The sequence below is a fragment of the Aotus nancymaae genome, unplaced genomic scaffold, assembly GCF_030222135.1.
Source record: "Aotus nancymaae isolate 86718 unplaced genomic scaffold, 86718_ANA_hifiasm-v0.15.2.pri h1tg000108l, whole genome shotgun sequence".
Lineage (NCBI taxonomy): Eukaryota > Metazoa > Chordata > Mammalia > Primates > Aotidae > Aotus > Aotus nancymaae.
In genome coordinates, this window is record NW_026988523.1 from 12,461,856 (window position 1) to 12,479,737 (window position 17,882).

The 17,882-nt window shown below is 55.1% G+C and overlaps 1 protein-coding gene across 1 annotated transcript in view; it reads left to right on the forward strand.

Annotated features, from left to right (window-relative positions):
- The window catches only part of LHX4 (LIM homeobox 4), a 39,868-nt gene that overhangs the window by 9,411 nt on the left and 12,575 nt on the right, over nt 1-17,882 (forward strand). The window contains exon 3 of the mRNA XM_064370808.1: nt 3,068-3,239. Coding sequence (XP_064226878.1) covers nt 3,068-3,239 — 172 coding nt within the window. The remainder of the gene's footprint in view (nt 1-3,067; nt 3,240-17,882) is intronic.

Sequence of the window (17,882 nt, forward strand, 5' to 3'; positions counted from 1 at the left end):
GGAGGGCTTCCTGGTTGGGTCTCCCTTCCTCCTGGACAATGTATTTCTCAAGGAGGAAAACTGGAGACAGGAAGAAAAAGAATCCTATATGTACTGGGACGATTAGCAGGTGGGACACCTGATCGTTTTCATGGGCATTTTGGTTTGAGAAAGGGGTCACCAGGTAAGGCATGTATACCAAGTCTGACTTCCACACAAATACTGGTGGTGCTGGGGCCATGAAGGGAATAGGCTGGGGCTGGGGTTTAACTGGGCCCAAGGTTGGCACTTCTGTGTTCAGGGCTAGTGATGGCATTTAGTGATTTGTCCCAATAGCCTATTTAGAGGTTTTAAGTACAAATGTCTTAAAAATATGTTTAAAATTGTTCTTAGTACATTGAGGCTAATTCCTTTGTTAACACTTTTATTTTTTATTTATTTATTTTTTTGGAGACGGAGTTTCCCTCTTGTTACCCAGGCTGGAGTGCAATGGCGCGATCTCGGCTCACCGCAACCTCCGCCTCCTGGGTTCAGGCGATTCTCCTGCCTCAGCCTCCTGAGTAGCTGGGATTACAGGCATGCGTCACCATGCCCAGCTAATTTTTTGTATTTTTAGTAGAGACGGAGTTTCACCATGTTGACCAGGATGGTCTCGATCTCTTGACCTCGTGATCCACCCGCCTCGGCCTCCCAGAGTGCTGGGATTACAGGCGTGAGCCACCGCGCCCGGCCCCTGTTAACACTTTTATATCACAACCGACATACATGAGATGAATCAAAAACATGTATGAAGCTGGGTGTGGTGGCTCATGCCTGTAATCCCAGCACTTTGGGAGGCTGAGGAGGGCAGATCATCTGAAGTCAGGAGTTTGAGACCAGCCTGGCCAACATGGGAAATCCCGTCTCTACTAAAAATACAAAAGTTAGCCAGGTGTGGTGGCGCGTGGCTGTAATCCCAGCTACTCAGGAGGCTGAGGCAGGAGAATGGCTTGAACCTGGGAGGCGGAGGTTGCAGTGAGCCAAGATTGTGCCATTGCACTCCAGCCTGGGCAACAGAGCGAGACTCCATCTCAAAAACAAAAACAAACATGTATGATTCTTGAATGATTTGGTTTTACTGCTGTTGACATTTTGGAGTGTACAGGAGAAAGTAGTGAAAAACTGTTTCCAGGTGAGCTTCTCAGACAGGATTTGATCAATTTATTATTTAGTGATAAACATCTGTGGTGTTACCCTTGTGTGCCAGGCACCGTGCTAGGCAGTGAGTGTTTAGAAAAACAACTAGCAAAGGTGTCTTCTTTTTTTTTTTTTTTTTTTTTTTTCCCAAGATTGGGGTTTCACCATGATGGCCAGGCTGGTCTTGAACTCCTGACCTCAGGTGATCCACCCACCTCGGCCTCCCAAAATGCTGGGATTACAGGCGTGAGCCACCGTGCCCGACCACGCAAAGGTGTCTTCTATAATAGGCGTGGGAAACCCTGGGGTTGCCAGCCTCGCGAGTGCTGTATGGGGAGGATCCTCTGGGAGGCCGGATGGTTACACTTTTATCTTTTCCTTCTTAATACTTGTCGATTTGTTACCGTCTTTTTTTGAAAAGCACAGGGGGGGCCGGGCGTGGTGGCTCAAGCCTGTAATCCCAGCACTTTGGGAGGCCGAGGCGGGTGGATCACGAGGTCAAGAGATCGAGACCATCCTGGTCAACATGGTGAAACCCCGTCTCTACTAATACAAAAAATTAGCTGGGCACGGTGGCGCGTGCCTGTAATCCCAGCTACTCAGGAGGCTGAGGCAGGAGAATTGCCTGAACCCAGGAGGCGGAGATTGCGGTGAGCCGAGATCGCGCCATTGCGCTCCAGCCTGGGTATCAAGAGCGAAACTCCGTCTCAAAAAAAAAAAAAAAAAAAGAAAAAAAGAAAAGCACAGGGGGATAATGGCTTGAGATCTTAGCACTGTTTGTTTATTCAACTGTGAAGACCTGACCATTTTGTAGATTTTGAAACAGTCAGTGACTCAAAATACTGTCAGATGCCCAAGCAATCGCTTGGAAAGGTGGGATGGCAGAGAAACAGACCTCAGATAGGAAGTCATCCAGGACAGGAACCGGATGAGGCAGTGGTTAGGATTTCATTGCAGACAACAGAATCCAGTTTCACTATTTAAGCGAAAAGCGATTAATTATCAGGTGACAGGTGGCTTTCAACTCAGTGGAACCAGCTGGGTAGAGCTTCCGGGATAACTGTCAGCCCCCAGAATTTCATTGCCTCCGCTGTGACCGATCAGGACAGTGCAACACTTCATCGCCTCTGCATACCCACACCGGCACGATGCAAGCCTGCCTCTCAGCTGTCCTGATATTTAGCTCAGTTCTGAATTCAAGTCCCTCCCAAGCCCGTTTGATTGGAAGACTCAATCATCTTCAGAACCTGGGCCACTAGGGCATCTGGAAAAGCAGTTTCTAGCTTTCCTGTCTGCAGCGCAGGAAGGCACATTAGGATGAGGTATTGATCCAGCCAATCTATGGTATTGGTTGCAGTTCATTAAAATATTGAGATTTTCTCTGCAAGAGCACCCTCAGGCCTGGACCTCGATCGCTGCCCACCCCTCCCCCACACCGTCTTTATCATTTGCTTTTCAGGCCAGATGGCCTTCCAGTGCAGGTGTGACTTTGGGGACTGGTGTTTTTAGCAGAGCTTCCAATCACTCATGAAAATGCCGTGGAAACAGAGGTGGTGGTTGCTGAGGCTTCCTGGCCTGCTGGCCGTGTGACTGCAGCAGCGTGAATGGGTTAGCCGCTGCCACTAGCCTCGTGGTGCCCTTAGAAGTAGGTGACTCCTCTGGACCAGTCACCCTAAGCCTGAATACACAGCCTGGCCAGCAAAGCAAGGGTTAGCTTTTAGTCCTCCTTTGTCCCTTGACCACACGCCTTTGTGTGCAACGTATAACCCGCGGAACTCTATGCCACAGCCCTGCGCTTTGGGCCCTGTCTGTTTCCACCACCTGTAGAATGGGAAGGCGCCCGCCCAGGGCCTGGCCTATTAGCAGGGCTATGTGGAAGGCTCACAGTGCCTCTCTCTCCTCTTCCTCACAGAGATCCCCCAGTGCGCTGGCTGCAACCAGCACATCCTGGACAAGTTCATCCTGAAGGTCCTGGACAGACACTGGCACAGCTCCTGCCTCAAGTGTGCAGACTGCCAGATGCAGCTGGCGGACAGGTGCTTCTCCAGGGCCGGGAGCGTCTACTGCAAGGAGGACTTCTTCAAGTAAGTCAGCGCGGTCCCTCTCGTGGCCCTGGCCTGTCTCTGCCTGTCTCCATGCAGCGAGGGGGAGGTTTGCAATGGGGTAGGCCAGGGAGGGAGGAGAGTCCGCTCTGGGAGGGGCAGGTAAATCCTGGAGCCGAGAGCATGCCCTTGCTGACGTCGCCCTTCTGATCACTGGCCCGTCACTGCCGGAGCTCCAGCGTCTAGGCCTTGAGCTCTGCGTGGGGCAGGGGTGAGGTGCGGAGGCCTTGGGCCAGATTTCTCCAGGGTGGTGACAAAGGAATTCTCCAAATCCTCAAAGGAGCTGCTCTTTCTGTGCTGATACGTCGTGCTTCCGGCCATGGGGTCGTAACAGTCCCGCAACTTCCGCAGCAGGTGCTTTTAGGTTTGTGTCGCATCTAGAGGCGTCTCCGTGGCTGTGTTTCACAGCCTGCTTCAAGGGCCTTAGAGGCTGGCCAGAGCGGCTTCTGGCCGGAGGGAGGCCCGGCTCAGTCAGTGTCGTCGCTTTCTATGGAAACACGATGAAGAAAGGGCAGTTCCGTGTGACGATGAGGAGTCCAGACTCTGCCTGGATTTGAACCCACTTATTGGTGGTGTGCTTCTGGGCAAGTTACTTAACTTCTCTGCACCTCGGTTTGTTTATCTGTAAAATGGGGCTGATAGCAATAGTCCCTACCTCATGAGGTTTCTATTAGCTTTAGATGAGTCAGTATGCCTCAAGTCCTCAGGACAGCGCCTGACACTCGAGTGTTAGCTCTTAAGACTGAGATTTTCCATTCTGGGGTGGGGTCCATCAAAAACTTGCTGTTGGCGCTGTGGGTCAGGGTGAGACGACTTCCTGGAATGTGTTTTCCATGGCATTTAGTCTGAGACCTCTCTCCTAGAATCTGTTACCCAAGGCACTGATGCTGGTGGCTTGGCCAGTGTGGACCAGCTGGCAACAAGCAAAGCCAGGAGCTGGAGGTGGGGTCAGGGGTCAATGACACTGAGCCCCGTGTTCAGTCGCACCAGCCTGGGTGGCCCAGCCGGGGAGCCTTACCGAGGCCTGAACACACCCAGCCCAGATCACCAAGCCCCAGAGAGGTACCTCCTGCTGAAGCTGTGTATTCGAGAGATGGGGATTGGGGGGGTGTAATGGGGAGAGAGATGGGTCCCAGATACAGAACACCATTTCTCCCACATCTTCCCAAAGGTTTAACTACAGAGAATAGGTGATTGGAATGAGGATTCTCATATTTCTTTAGTGCAAGGTGAGTTGAAGAACACATTAAAGATCTTGGTAACGACTGGGTGGGGCTGCCTCCCTGGCTGTGTGCAGAGGATGCGCGCGCTGTCGTCATTGTATTTTGGTCAAATGTGTGCTGCTCCCTATGTGTGTGTGTGAGTGTGATGTGTGAGTGTGAGTGGTGTGTGTGAGCGGTGTGTGTGAGCGTGAGTGGTGTGTGGTGTATGAGCATGTGTGTGGTGTGTGTTTGATGTATGAGCATGTGAGTGGTGTGTGAGCGTGTGTCTGTGTGAGCGTGATTGGTGTGTATGAGCATGTGTGTGGTGTGTGAGTGATGTGTGAGCGTGAATGGTGTGAGCATGTGTATAAGCGTGTGTGGTGTGTGAGCATGTGTGAGTGAATGGTGTGAGCATGTGTGTGTGTCAGTGTTACCAAGTGGTGTGAGCGTGTGTATGTGGTGTGAGCATGTGTGAGTGGTGTGTGAGGTGTGTGATGTGTGTGATGTGTGAGTGGTTGTGTGAGCGTGAGTGGTGTGTGACTGAGCATGAGTGTATGTGTGACAGTGAGTGAGTGGTGTGAGTGTGAGCGTGTGTGTGGTGTGAGCATGTGTGTGGTGTGTGATGTGTGTGGTGTGTGTGGTGTGTGTGAGCGTGGTGTGTATGAGCATGTGTGTGAGAGTGAGCGAGTGGTGTGTGTGGGGGGTGTGAGCATGTGAGTGTATTGTGAGCGTGTGAGTGGTGTGTGTGAGTGGTGTGTGTGTGAGTGGTGTGTGGTGTATGAGCATGTGAGTGATGTGAGTGATGTATAAGCATGTGTGAGTGGTGTGTGGTGGGTGTGAGCATGTGTGTGTGTATGTGAGTCTGTGAGCGTGAATGGTGTGAGCGCGAGCGTGTGGTGTGTGAGCATGAGTGGTGTGAGCATGTGTGTGTGTGACAGTGTGCAAGTGGTGTGTGAGCATGTGTGTGGTGTGTGTGATGTGTGAGCATGTGAGTGGTGTGTGATGAGTGGTGTGTGTGAGCGTGAGTGGTGTGTGACTGTGAGCATGTGTGAGTGTATGTGACAGTGTGAGCGAGTGGTGTGTGAGCGTGTGGTGTGTGAGCGTGTGTGTGGTGTGTGATTGTGTGTGAGTGTGTGGTGTGTATGAGCATGTGTGTGGTGTGAGTGATGTGTGAGCGTGTGTGAGTGGTGTGTGGTGGGTGTGAGCATGTGTGTGTATGTGTGAGTCTGAGTGTGAGTGTGGTGTGTTAGTGTATGTGAGCGTGTGTGGTGTGTGAGCATGTGAATGGTGTGAGCATGTGTGTATGTGTGAGTGTGAGCAAGTGGTATGTGAGCACTTGTGTGAGTGATGTGTGAGCGGTGTGTGATGTGTGAGCGTGTGAGTGGTGTATGTGAGCGTGAGTGGTGTGACTGAGCATGTGAGTGTACATGTGACTGAGCGAGTGGTGTGTGAGCATGTGTGTGTGAGTGGTGTGAGTGGTGTGTGTGAGCGTGAGTGACGTGTGGTGTGTGAGCATGTGTGTGTGAGTGTGAGCGAGTGGTGTGTGTGTGAGCACGTGTGAGTGTGAGTGGTGTGATGTGTGAGCGGTGTGTGATGTGTGAGCGTGTGAGTGGTGTATGTGTGAGTGGTGTGACTGAGCATGTGTGAGTATACGTGTGATGGTGTGAGCGAGTGGTGTGTGAGCGTGTGGTGTGAGCATGTGTGTGTGAGTGGTGTGTGAGTGGTGTGAGTGGTGTGTGTGAGCGTGAGTGGCGTGTGGTGTATGAGCATGTGTGTGTGAGCATGTGGGAGTGAGCGAGTGGTGTGTGAGCGTGTATGCGAGTGTGGTGTGTGAGCATGTGTGAAAGTGTGAGCGTGTGTGGTGTGAGTGGTGTGTGTGAGCGTGAGTGGCATGTGGTGTATGAGCATGTGTGAGTGTATGTGTGAGTGTATGTGTGAGTGAGCGTGTGTATGTGTGTGGTGTGTGAGCATGTGTGAGTGTTAGTGTGAGCGTGTGTGAGTGGTGTGTGAGCGTGTGTGAGTGGTGTGTGAGTGTGAATATGTGTGTTTATTACAGGAAGGTGGGGGCAGCAGCTGACATGGGGGCACCCAGCAAGTCCTCGATGTCGGGTGGAGGGACAGGCCGCCGGCCCTCGCTGAGCTTTCGGTGTACTGCGCTTCTTTCTCACAGTCTTCCTGTTGCTTTCCCACCTCAGACCCTCCTCTGGGTCCTTTTCTCTGGCATTCCTGCAGTTCCACTCCCTCTAGCCACATCCTTTCTCAGGCGGGCAGCAAGAGTTTGCCTCTGTTTTCCTCCCTCTGTGAAGTCCTGGCAAAGGACACCACAGCGACTGTTAGGGGCCCCTGGGTGGGTGAATTTCACTGTGTGTGTGTGTGCACGCGTGCTGGCGCACACATGTGTATTGTGTACCCGGTGCACGCGTGCTGGCGCACACATGTGTATTGTGTACCCGGTGCACGCGTGCTGGCGCACACATGTGTATTGTGTACCCGGTGCACGCGTGCTGGCGCACACATGTGTATTTTGTACCCGGTGCACACATGAATATAATGTGTGTGTGAAGAGGGTGGCAGGGCCTGGTTTTGGGGTGGGTGAGCTGCCCTGCTTCTGTGATGAGGTGTGCGCGGGTGTGTGTGCCTGCACCTTTGGGTGACTGAGAGGCCACGCCCCCGCTTGCCCATCTCAGGGCAGGGTAGGTGCTGGATGTCCCTGAGTCAGACCTCAGGACCCACAGGGTTTCTGGCTGGTCCGGCGTGGCACCTCAGGGAAGCCTGTGAAGTATGAGCAAAGCCTGTCGGGACCACTGACCCAGACTTCATCACCAGAGGGCCCCCTTGCACCTCCAGCGTTTCCTCGGGGGCCCTGTCTGATTTTGGGACCCCCTGTGGCTGGCTCCGAGTTTGGAAAGAGAGGGTGGAGAGGAAGGTGGCGACAGCGCAGGCGTGGCGTTGGGTTCGGGAGAAGTAATGACCAGGAAAGCGGGTCTCCCTGGATCCAAGAAGCTCCCACAGTGTGTGCTGAGGACGGAGCGCCACAGGCCCACGAGCTAAAAGCCCAAGACCAAAAGTAAGAGCAGTTCCTCACCTGGGCCGCTGCCCCTCTCCCCACTGCCCCATGCCCTGGCCCTCTTTTGGATCCTTTTGGGACCTTACTCAGCAGAAACCTCCTGGCTGGTCCTTCCAGTCACTTCCCTGTAGTCTGCAAGCCTCCCCTCCAGGTGGGCTTGCCCCTGCCCTGTATATGCCACAGAGCCTGCTGGAGGCATGGGCACATCAGAGCCTCCTGAGATGCTCCCTTCCAGTCCTGGCCTGCTGCCTTCCTCGGCACCTGACGCCTAGCAAGCAGGGTGCCCCATTCCCAGGCATGCTTGGGGGGCTGCCGCCTCTACCCGTCTGCGTAGGCTGTTTCATCCTCCCGGGATGGTGTCCACCCACCAGGGTCCTCGAGGTCCAGCTCCGCAGCAGGGGGAGCCCCAGCCTGGTGGAGCCATCGCCTCCTGTCCCGCCCCTCTCCCAGGTGACCCAGCGAGGGCTGCTTGGGTTTGCTCATTTCTCCTGTGCCTGCTTTATCTTCCTTGTTGGCTTGAGGAAAAGGCCTGTTACACATTTTTCTGTCCCCTGTGTAAGCCCCTGGCTCTGAGCCTTGCCCATTGGCCATTGCCGGGTTTGACGCAACAAGTAAATTACCCAGTGAATTCCCACGAGCTTTGGTGACCAGTTTCTTCTGTATCTTGCGAGGCGTCTTTTGTGAGGGAGGCCCAGGCTGCTTGCGAACGCTCAGGCCTATTGTTTAACCACGGTGATGTCCCCTGTTCCCGGCACTGCTCTGCTTCATGAAACGACCCACTCTGAGGGCTGGGTCTTTCTGTAACACAGGGGAGCTGGCCACAGATTCAGTGCTGAGTTTGGGTCACTGACTCTGTGACGGGGTGCTGTGAGGAGGGGAGTTTGAAGCTGAAGTGATTGTCCCTGGAGGGCCGACCAAAGATGAAGAGCAGGCGGCTCCGAGTCCCCAGTGGGTGGATTCACAGCCCCACCAAGCTCTTGGGGACCAGGGCTGTTCGGTACAGTCAGGCACAGCTGCAGCCTCCGTCCAAGGTACAGACAGGGAGGCAGCATGTCCAGCATCTGCGTGGCTCCACCTCCCATCCCCAGGGGTCTTGGGACTGGCTGGCCACCTGGGGCTCGGACAGCCTGTTCCTTATCCTGTGTCGTTAGATGTTACCAGGCATCTCTTTCAGGGGGCATATGGGGGCATGCACATGGTGAGGTACGGCAAGGACAGAGAACGTGCTAGGGCAGGAGGGGGCAAGCCGTCCCTGGAACCCCAGTCCCTCCCTGGTCTCACCCTGGCTATAGAAGTCACATCTGCGGCCACCTTGTGAGAAGGACAGCAGGTGCCACATGCTTGAATTCGCCCGTCAGACCTCAGGATGCTGTTAGCTGTGGGGTTTGTAAGACACCTGGTGAGAGCTACGAGAATCCCTTTTCCATGGTCTTTGAAGAAGAAAAAAAAAGCAAAAGCACTGTCCTTTTCTGGTCCGTCCTCCTAGCCCTGTTCAGAGGCGGGGGCAGGGCTCATGGCTTCCCCGATTAGCACTGTGGTCCTACATTCCTGGATCAATACATTAATCTCTTTGCCCATAACGAGGTAGAGGCCCACTTTGCACCACTCCAGGGGCATCCTCCTGTCATACTCTACGTGAAGTTCTGCAGATCAAGGCGGCGATGAGGAGAGTACCCCTTGGAGGTGGGTGGTACCTTGTAAAAGCTCAGAAGTGGAGGGAGGCCGGAGGTCTGGACGTCCCCCGCCTTCTGCCGGGGCATGTGGCGATCCTGGTAACTGGCAGCAGAGGGCGATGTTGCTGTGGACACAGATGAGGCAGAAGGATTGTGGGGAAGTTGTACTCTCGGGTTGTAGCATTTTTCTTTTGCGGCTGTTGAGCTCTGTCTTGCTCAGTAACGTTGACAGATTTTTGCTGTTGGTTGCTGTGTCTGCTTCTTGTGTCCTTGGCTCTCCTTTCTCCAAACAAAATAACATTCTGAGGCCAAGAAGAAAGGCACGGAGTTGACTGAGCACAGTGGGGCTGCGATTCGTTCTGAGTTCAGTGAGGGGCTTCAGGCAACAGGAGAGCCCACCCCTGAGGGTGTCCCGAGGCCTGTTATAAATTGAATCCCAAGCTGTGGGGCCATGACTCCTCGTGTCACATTTGCTAAGCAGGTCCTCTCCAGACCACGTGTCCAGCATGTCACGGGTCCCTCCCATGTCTCCTCAAAAAGACACGAGGAGGCCGGGTGTGGTGGCTCATGCCTATAATCCCAGCACTTTGGGAGGCCAAGGTGGGCAGATCATGAGGTCAGGAGTTCAAGACCAGCCTGGCCAATATGGTGAAACCCCGTCTCTACTAAAAATACAAAAATCAGCCAGGCGTGGTGGCGTATGCCTGTAGTCCCAGCTACTCAACAGACTGAGGCAGGAGAATCGCTTGAACCCAGGAGGCAGAGGTTGCGATGAGCTGAGATCGCGCCATTGCACTCCAGCCTGGGCAACAAAGTGAGGCTGTCTCAAAAAAAAAAAAAAAAAAAATAGGGACCAGGACCCGAAGAGAGTAGGGGTCTGGGAGCGGGGCTTATGGATCCCCTTGCTGTCACAGGCGGGTCCTGGAAGGAGCTCAGGTGGCTGCTTTCCTCTGGAGCACAGCACAGACCAGCCAGGTCCGCTGCCCGTGGAGCTGCATTCGAGTGCTGCTGTCGGCAGCCAGCTGAGGGCTCCCAGCCCAGTCTCCTGGCATCTCTGGGCGTCCATGTCCTCTTCACAGTGCCTAAGAGACCTGGCACCCAGGAGCGTTTCTCAAAGGGAGTGATTTTATCCGCAGAGGGGTCTGGTGAACCCAGCAGGAGCGCGGTTGAGCCCTGCGCTGTCTTTCATTAGCTGTTCACCAGCCCCGGTAACTACGTCTTTCTCAGCCTCTTTCCCTCGTCTGTGGAGAGCAGCTCACGCTAAGCCACCAAGCTCGGAAGGCGACGTGTGTGACTGGCTGTGGCAGGATGCTGGTGCTTTCTAAACACTGCCGGGTTTCAGGCCCTGCCGTGTGGCCCCTTGACCGTGGCCCGGTAGAGCCAGGCTGTCAGAGTTCCCTCAGGGCGGGGTCTGTGCTGGCTTCTCCCGGTGTCCCCTGTACCAGCCTCGAGAGCTTCCCATGGAGATGGCTCTCAGCTGCCTGGAGCTCCTCAGATAGAGGTGGGGTAGCCTGGCCACGTGGAGCTCTGCGAAGATTTGAGAAACAAACCATTATGGAGTGAAAAGAAACACAGCTGTGGAACTGAAGCGAGGGCAATCCTCCTACACGATTGTAAGGTCAAGGGCAAGCCTTCAAGGACAATCCAAGCTTGTAGGGGGCTTCGAGCTGTACCCCCAGCCACTGGGGCTCCATACTTCATTTGCCTGTCAGAGGGCAGGTGGGGCGACTCTCGGGTGCTCTGTGGGTGCTGCCACTCCAGAAGGTTCCTGTCTAAAATGCCATGCTTCTCAGGGGTCTCCCTGCCCCTGAGGCCCTCATGAGGCAGGCAGGCAGAGATGGGTGCCCCTGGGACCCCCTGGCGGCGGGATGGAGGCTGCTGTATTGCAGGAGAGCTGCGTGGCTGCCGGGCCAGGCCAAGAGCTGCCTCTGTTCCCTGCGGTGCCCCTCCCCACAGCCGCCAGCCTGCGGGCCATGGGTGGGCTGTCCGCCAAGGGCAGGTAGGCAGCGTCATTGGAACCCGGGCACTGCTCCCATTATCCCCTCAGTCCAGAACAGCGCATTTCCGTCTGGCCTGGCTGCAGGGTGGTTGTGCTGGCTGTGGACAGGGCTTCACAGGTGACCTCGGCCCAGTCCCTCTGGTGACCAGGGCCTCTGCTCCTCATCTGGCAGGCGGCAACTGCCCACAGTGCATCGGCTAATAGGGGAAAAATAGGCTCGACCTCTCTGCGGAGTGGGCTTCATGGAGAGCAGGTGCAGGGTTGGAGTCCAGGCTTGGTGTGAACTTGGGGCGATAGATATCACCAGGCCTCACTTTCCCATGTCTAACGGATGAATAAAAATACCAACATTTCTGAGTGACTCTGAGGACTGAGTCCACTCTTAGGAAGGTCATGAGGGTCATCTAGACGGTGTCCCCACACAGGGAGGAGGAAGGAAGGCAGCAGGAGGGCCTGGGGCCAGGCTGGTAAGGCCGGGGTCCTGGGGTCACTTGCCAGGCCGTGTCAGTGGTCGTGGTGGTCAGGGGACTGAACAGAGGACCACCCTTCAGTGAGGAGCTGGCTGCATTTTCCTCATGGGATGCTGTCACTCCCTGCGTGGTCCAGAGTTGTGGGCAGGAACCACAGCCTCGGCACTCGCGTCACAGAGCGGGGCCAGCCCTGGCAGGAGGGGCCACCTCGTGCCTGAGTGGCTTTCTGCTGCCTCGAGCTTTCTCATGCCCCATTACCACAGGAGGAAGCAGCTTCGGTTCTGGGGTTGGTCATAGAGTCCCTGTGGAGCCAGACTTTTGCTGAGCCACTTATTTCTGATAACCACACACCTGCCAGGCTATGCAGGCACGCTTATGCCTGCACACACACGTGTGCACACATGCACACACATGTACACACAGTCACACATGAACACGTACGTACACACGGACACATGCACACGCATGTACACACATGCAGTCACACATGCACACGTATGTACACACATGCACGCACGTGCACACATAAGCACATGCACACACGCACACATGAGCACATGCACATGCACACGCATACACACCTGCACACACACTATGCTGTAGCAGAATGCTTGAGGAATACACGGGTGGGTCTCTTTGATGTGTGACTTTTCATAATTTCTGAATAGTTTATAGTCTAATTTCATCTCTAAGCAAATTAAACCTTTTAAGGTAACGATCAGACAGTCCGGATAGTGGCTGTGCGTGTGGACATTTGTAAGATTCAAACACACTGGTGGGCCCAGGCCTGCAGTCATTTGTGCCGGCCTGTAATCAAGGCAGAAGCAATTACTTAGCCCCGCAGCTCCCCCAGGGACCGAGGCCGTAAATCAGGAGGTGATGAGCCGGGGGAGGATCGTCTGCCCTCCCCGGAGCCTGCAGTTCAGCTGCAATCGCCTGGGCCACGCTCCCCGAGTGGGGCCTGGGGTGAGGGCCTCCTGGCAGCTGTGGAAGCCGCATCTCAGGGACTTTCTGGCTTAGAGGAATCTGTTTGGAATCACGTAGCTGCAAATCAGTCTGGGGATCGGATGCACCTGGGCTGTGGAAACGGGGTCCCCGGTGGGATCTGGGTGATGTGGGAGTGGACGCTGTGGGCAGCCCTCTCTTGGCCCAGCCACAGCACAGCAGCCAGTGGCAGTTACCTTCCCTCTGTTGCTGAAGCTCGGCCTCCTCTCCTCACCCTCCTCTCCTCACCCCTACCCTGGCCATTCAGGTGTCAAGCCACGGGGTTTCCCCACTCCAAAAGGCCCTCTCTGGCCATTCCTGCAGCCTCTGTGCCTTAGGCCCCTGTGTTTGGGCCTCTGCACCACTGGAAGCTTCTCTAATTGCAGTCCTTCCCCTTCTGCCCTCCTCAGCCAGTCTGTCCCTTCCCGCCACCTGACTGGTCACATTGCCCCTGTTGCCTCCTGGCTCGGCATTCAAGGGCCGATGACCTGGCTCAGCCTTATTCCCTGCTGGTCTTCTGGTCAAGGCCACACCCGGGTCCCATCAGAGCCAGTGTCTAGTTTGTCACTCTGGTCCCCGGAGGCCTTTGTGTCTCTGGAAGCTCCGCTCTGAGGAGAAGCCACAGGCTGCTGGGCTCTATGTGGGCACTGTGGAGACAGGTCAGCCTGGGGCCCTCTCTCCCGCACACCCATTCCGCTGCCTGCGGGGATCTGCCATGCCCCATTTGGTGAATGAGGCCCTCAGTCTTGAGGAACTTTGGGACTCAGACAATGGATGAGCGACCTGCAGGTGCCCAGGGGGTCTAAGAGCATAGGTGACAGGGTTTCTGTAGGTATGGTCCATGCCACCACTGCACTGGGCCATCTGGGGTGGAAAGTGTGGGTTCTGGGCCCAGAAGTGGCAGTCAGCACCCCCGGTGCGTCTCCCACACAGCGGAGTTTGGTCACAGCTGAGCCAGCAGCTCGGCAGAGGCTGATTGGCCTGTAGTGAGAAGGGCAGATGAGGGGCTGGGGTAAGTGAGGGAGAGCGGGAAGAGTGACCTCGGACCAGGCAGCTCACTGCTCCAAGCCTGTGGCCGTCAGAGAGAAGGGAATGATCATTCCTACCTGCAAGGGCAGGTGTGTGGTGTGAATGAGATGCCGCTTGGAGTTGCCTGGTGCATGTGAAATGCTTGATGCTTGTTTACAAAAACACAGCTGGTGCTCTGGACTCTTCTAGAAAGGATTCAGGTCCTGCATGTCCCGTTGCGTCTTCAGAAGCAAATCTGTCCCTAGCAGGGAGGGAGAGGACTTGAGGCCAAATGAAAGGGAGAGCTGGGCTCTGGCCCCTTCCTGCCTGGATGGAGCTGTGTGATCTCGGGTGAGCCACTGCTCACCTCTGGGGCCCCATTTCCTACTCTGTGAAATGAGGACCTTGGACTCGGTCCCTGGTTTTAAAGCTTTTCCAGCAGCATTCATCTGCACGTGATAATACTGAATACTCTTTAAAAACATTAGATTAAAACCCCAGTAAAAAGCAGCTTGCTGGGGGCTGCTCTGGTGGGCTGGGGAGGCCTATGTGTGATTGTGTGCATGTGACATGGGCCCGTGTCCCCAGTCACCGAGGCTCTAAGATTCTCTGGTGTCAGGCCTTCTCCAAATAGGACCCCCGTCTGTGTCTGCAGAAGGCTGCCCATTCTGGGGCAGAACGTTATGTGCCCGTGACACGGCTGTGGCCTTAGAGTGGGCGGTGATATATGTTGGAAATATTGGTACATACAGTAACAGTAAATATCAGCAACTTTCCTGTCAAGTGTGGTGATAGATAAAAGAAATACATGTAGGGAAGTGTCAGCTGGGAAAAAAATATACGGCCAGCAGTAAATCACCACCAAGCAATTAAAGCAGAAAATCAAGTTGCGCAGTATTTTGTCCTCAGGGCGGTGCGCCGTTCAGTGGCAGCTCCACATGCGGGAGGCTGACGTGGGGCCTGGGCTGGTCCCCACCGACTGCCTTCAATAGCCAAGAGTAAGGGAGACATCCCAGAGGAGAGGCACTGAGTTCAAATCCCAGCCCCACCGTTCGGCTGTGCGGTCTGGGCAGTCACTAACCCTCTCTGAACGTCAGTATCCTCATACCTAGATGAAGAATAGGTCTTCGTGCGTTCTGCAGGAACGGACCACTCAATGACTTATTCATCAGACATGCACTGAGCACGTCTCCCGGGCCAGGCCCTGCTCCGGGCGCTGGATTCGGCAGTGAACCAGATGGATAAAGACCCTGCTGTTGTGGAACTTGCCCTCTAGAGAGGAGGAAAGACGGTCAGCAAGCAATAAATGCACAGCGCGGCTACTGAGATGATTGCTGTGAAGCGGGGACAGAAGAGCTGAGGGGAGGGGTCCGGGGGTGTCCTCCTGAACAGGTGACATTTCAGGGGACCACTGCAGGAAATGCAGGTTCCTGGGGAGAGAGTGTGCCAGCAGGGAAGCAGTGTCAGGGCGCCAGGAGGAGGCGGAGTGGAGTAGGGAGGGGGGAAAGGTGATGGGGCTGGGGGCCATAGTGCCATGGAGGCCTTTGGGGGGCCTGTGGCTTTGGAACTGAGTGAGGTGGAACCCACTGGCAGGTTTGAGCAGGGGAGGGGGAAGAAGGTGTGACTTAGGCCCACTGTGGCGACCCCATACAGATGCCCTGTGGGGACACGGGCGGAAGCCAGGAGACTGTTAGGAGGAGGCTGTAGGTGCCGGGTGACGGCAGCCTGAGCTAGGGAGGGTGGTGTGGGTGTGAGAAGTGGCCCAACATGATAAAATTTTGAGTAGGCCGAGCGTGGTAGTTCACTTCTGTTGTCCCAGCTGTGCAGGAGGCTGAAGTGGGAGGATCTCTTGAGTCCAGGAATCGGAGCTTGCAGTGAGCTGTGATTGCACCACTGCACTCTAGCCCAGGCAACAGAGCGACACCCTGTCTCCAAATAATAATAATAATAAAAATAACAACAACAACAACAACAATATTACTATTATTTTAAGCAGAGTCAACAGGTTTTGCTGACAGATCAGATGGGGGTTTCGGCCTGAGGCGTGGGAAGAATGTCTGAGATGGGAGGGGCTGTGGGAGGAGTGCATGGGGCAGGGTGGAGGAGGGTGGCAGGTGCGGCCATGGGGCAGATGCCAGGGCAGTGGGCTGAGGGCTGGGGGTGAGGGTCAGATGAGATCACGGGTACAGGACACAGGTCGGCGCTAGGAGGATGGCAGCTGCCTTTATCACCAGCGTCTTAGTGACCCACTTGTGGTACAGCACGTGGGTTTGCTCAGAGGTCGGCACTTATCAGGAATGTGCCAGAAAGCCAGGGTGTAGGATTTATGGGCCCCTGGTTCTAGAAGGCTCGGTGCCTGCAGGGCCTGCCTGCTGCCGCCTTTCTACAGGGTCCAGACCCTCAAGCCTGTCCTGCCCTGGTGAGTGGCCCAGCCAGGCTGTCGGGAGCAGCGGGGTGGACAGACCAGCAGCAGCAGGAGCTCAGGCGGAGCTCAGGTACAGAGGCTGGGACTCGGCACACAAGGCCTGGTCCCCTCCTGGGGCCAAGAGTGGCCCCTGAGAGTCGGCCAAGAAGTCTCAGTTCTTCCCTGCCCACACCCGGGCCAGCTGGCGGATGTGGCCGGTGGGCAGCGGGCCAGTTAGGCGTGTTGGGGTTAACACGCCAGGGGGCGAGGGCTCCCCCAGCCACCCCAGCACTGCAGGGCTGGGAGCCTCATGCTTGGGAGCTTAGAGCTGCGTGAGGGGGACAGGCCCTCTCCTCGAGCTCCAGTCTAGGTCAGGGCACCAAGGCCGAGTTTGCCCCCTTGATGCCCACTGTGTTGCATCAGAAGCACCAACTGCAAAGCCCCAGTTCTCTTGCTTGTTGCCCATGGGAGCTGAGGGTTGGCACCTTGCCTCTCTGAGCCCCGGTTCTCATCTGTTAAAAGGTGTCACAGTGCCCACCTTTCAGGCTGGGAGCTCAGGAGACAGTCACGGAAGCAGTTTGATGGTGACAGCAAGTGGGATAGAAATTCTCGTGCTTTAGTGAACCATGGGCCTCATTTCAACCCGGGACTTAATGCGCTTCTTAGAAAAGCTTCTGGCCAGGCGCAGTGGCTCACACCTGTAATTCCAGTGCTTTGGGGGCCAAGGTGGGAGGATCGCTTGAGACCAGGAATTCAAGGCCAGCCTCAGCAACATAGCAAAACCCAATCACTACAAAAAATGTTTTAAAACATGAGCTGGGCATGGTGATGTGTGCCTGTGAGCCTAGCTGCTCAGGAGGCCGAGGTGGGAAGACTGTGGGAGTTCAAGTGCAGTGAGCGATGATTGTGGCACTGCACTCCAGCCTGGGCAACCGAGTGAGATCCCCTCAGCCCTGAAAAAGAAAACAGCTGAAAACTGCATCTCTGCTCTGAGATGCACAGCTACCTGCCTGCACTGATATACCTCAGGCTGAGATCTAGGGTGGTATAGAAGGTCAGTTGATCTCCTGCAGGAAGGTGCAGCTTTTCCATATCAGCCTAACCACGCTGCCAGTCCATTCTTTTTTTTTTTTTTTGAGGTGGAGTCATGCTGTGTCGCCCAGGCAGGAATGCAGTGTTGCAATCTCGGCTCACTGCACCTTTGCCTCCTGGGTTCAAGCAATACTCCTGGCTCAGCTTCCCAAGTAGCTGGGATTACAGGCGTGCACCTCCATGCCTGGCTAATTGTATATTTTCAGTAGAGACAGGATTTCTCCATGTTGGTCAGGCTGGTCTTGAACTTCTGACCTCAGGTAATCTGCTCACCTTGGCCTCCCGAAGTGCTGGGATTACAGGTGTGAGCCACCGTGCCCGGCCACCTCCAGTCCATTCTTAAGGAACTGCTGACCGGGACTGATGATGCATTTTAGCTTTGAGCTTTTGGGGGTTACTCTACCAACGAACAGTCTATTGGGAAGAAAACAGTCCCAGGAATGAACAGATCAGAATGCTCACACTGGTTAATCTTTTTCTAACAATGAGCATGCAGGTAGCGGAAGCTGGTGTGTTTCCAGATGGTTCTTCTAACCAAACTAATTTTTCACTGTTGACAAGTGAGGCAAGGGTTGCACTGGACCAAAGGCTGAGGCTGGGCCATCTCGCGTTCCACGCAAAAGTTTCCTACGAGCATTCCTTTTATTCTCTGTTCTGTCCCGGGTCTGCCTTGACCATGAGGGAGGAGAGTCTCCGGTCCTAGCTGCTGTGGCAGTGCCCTTCATC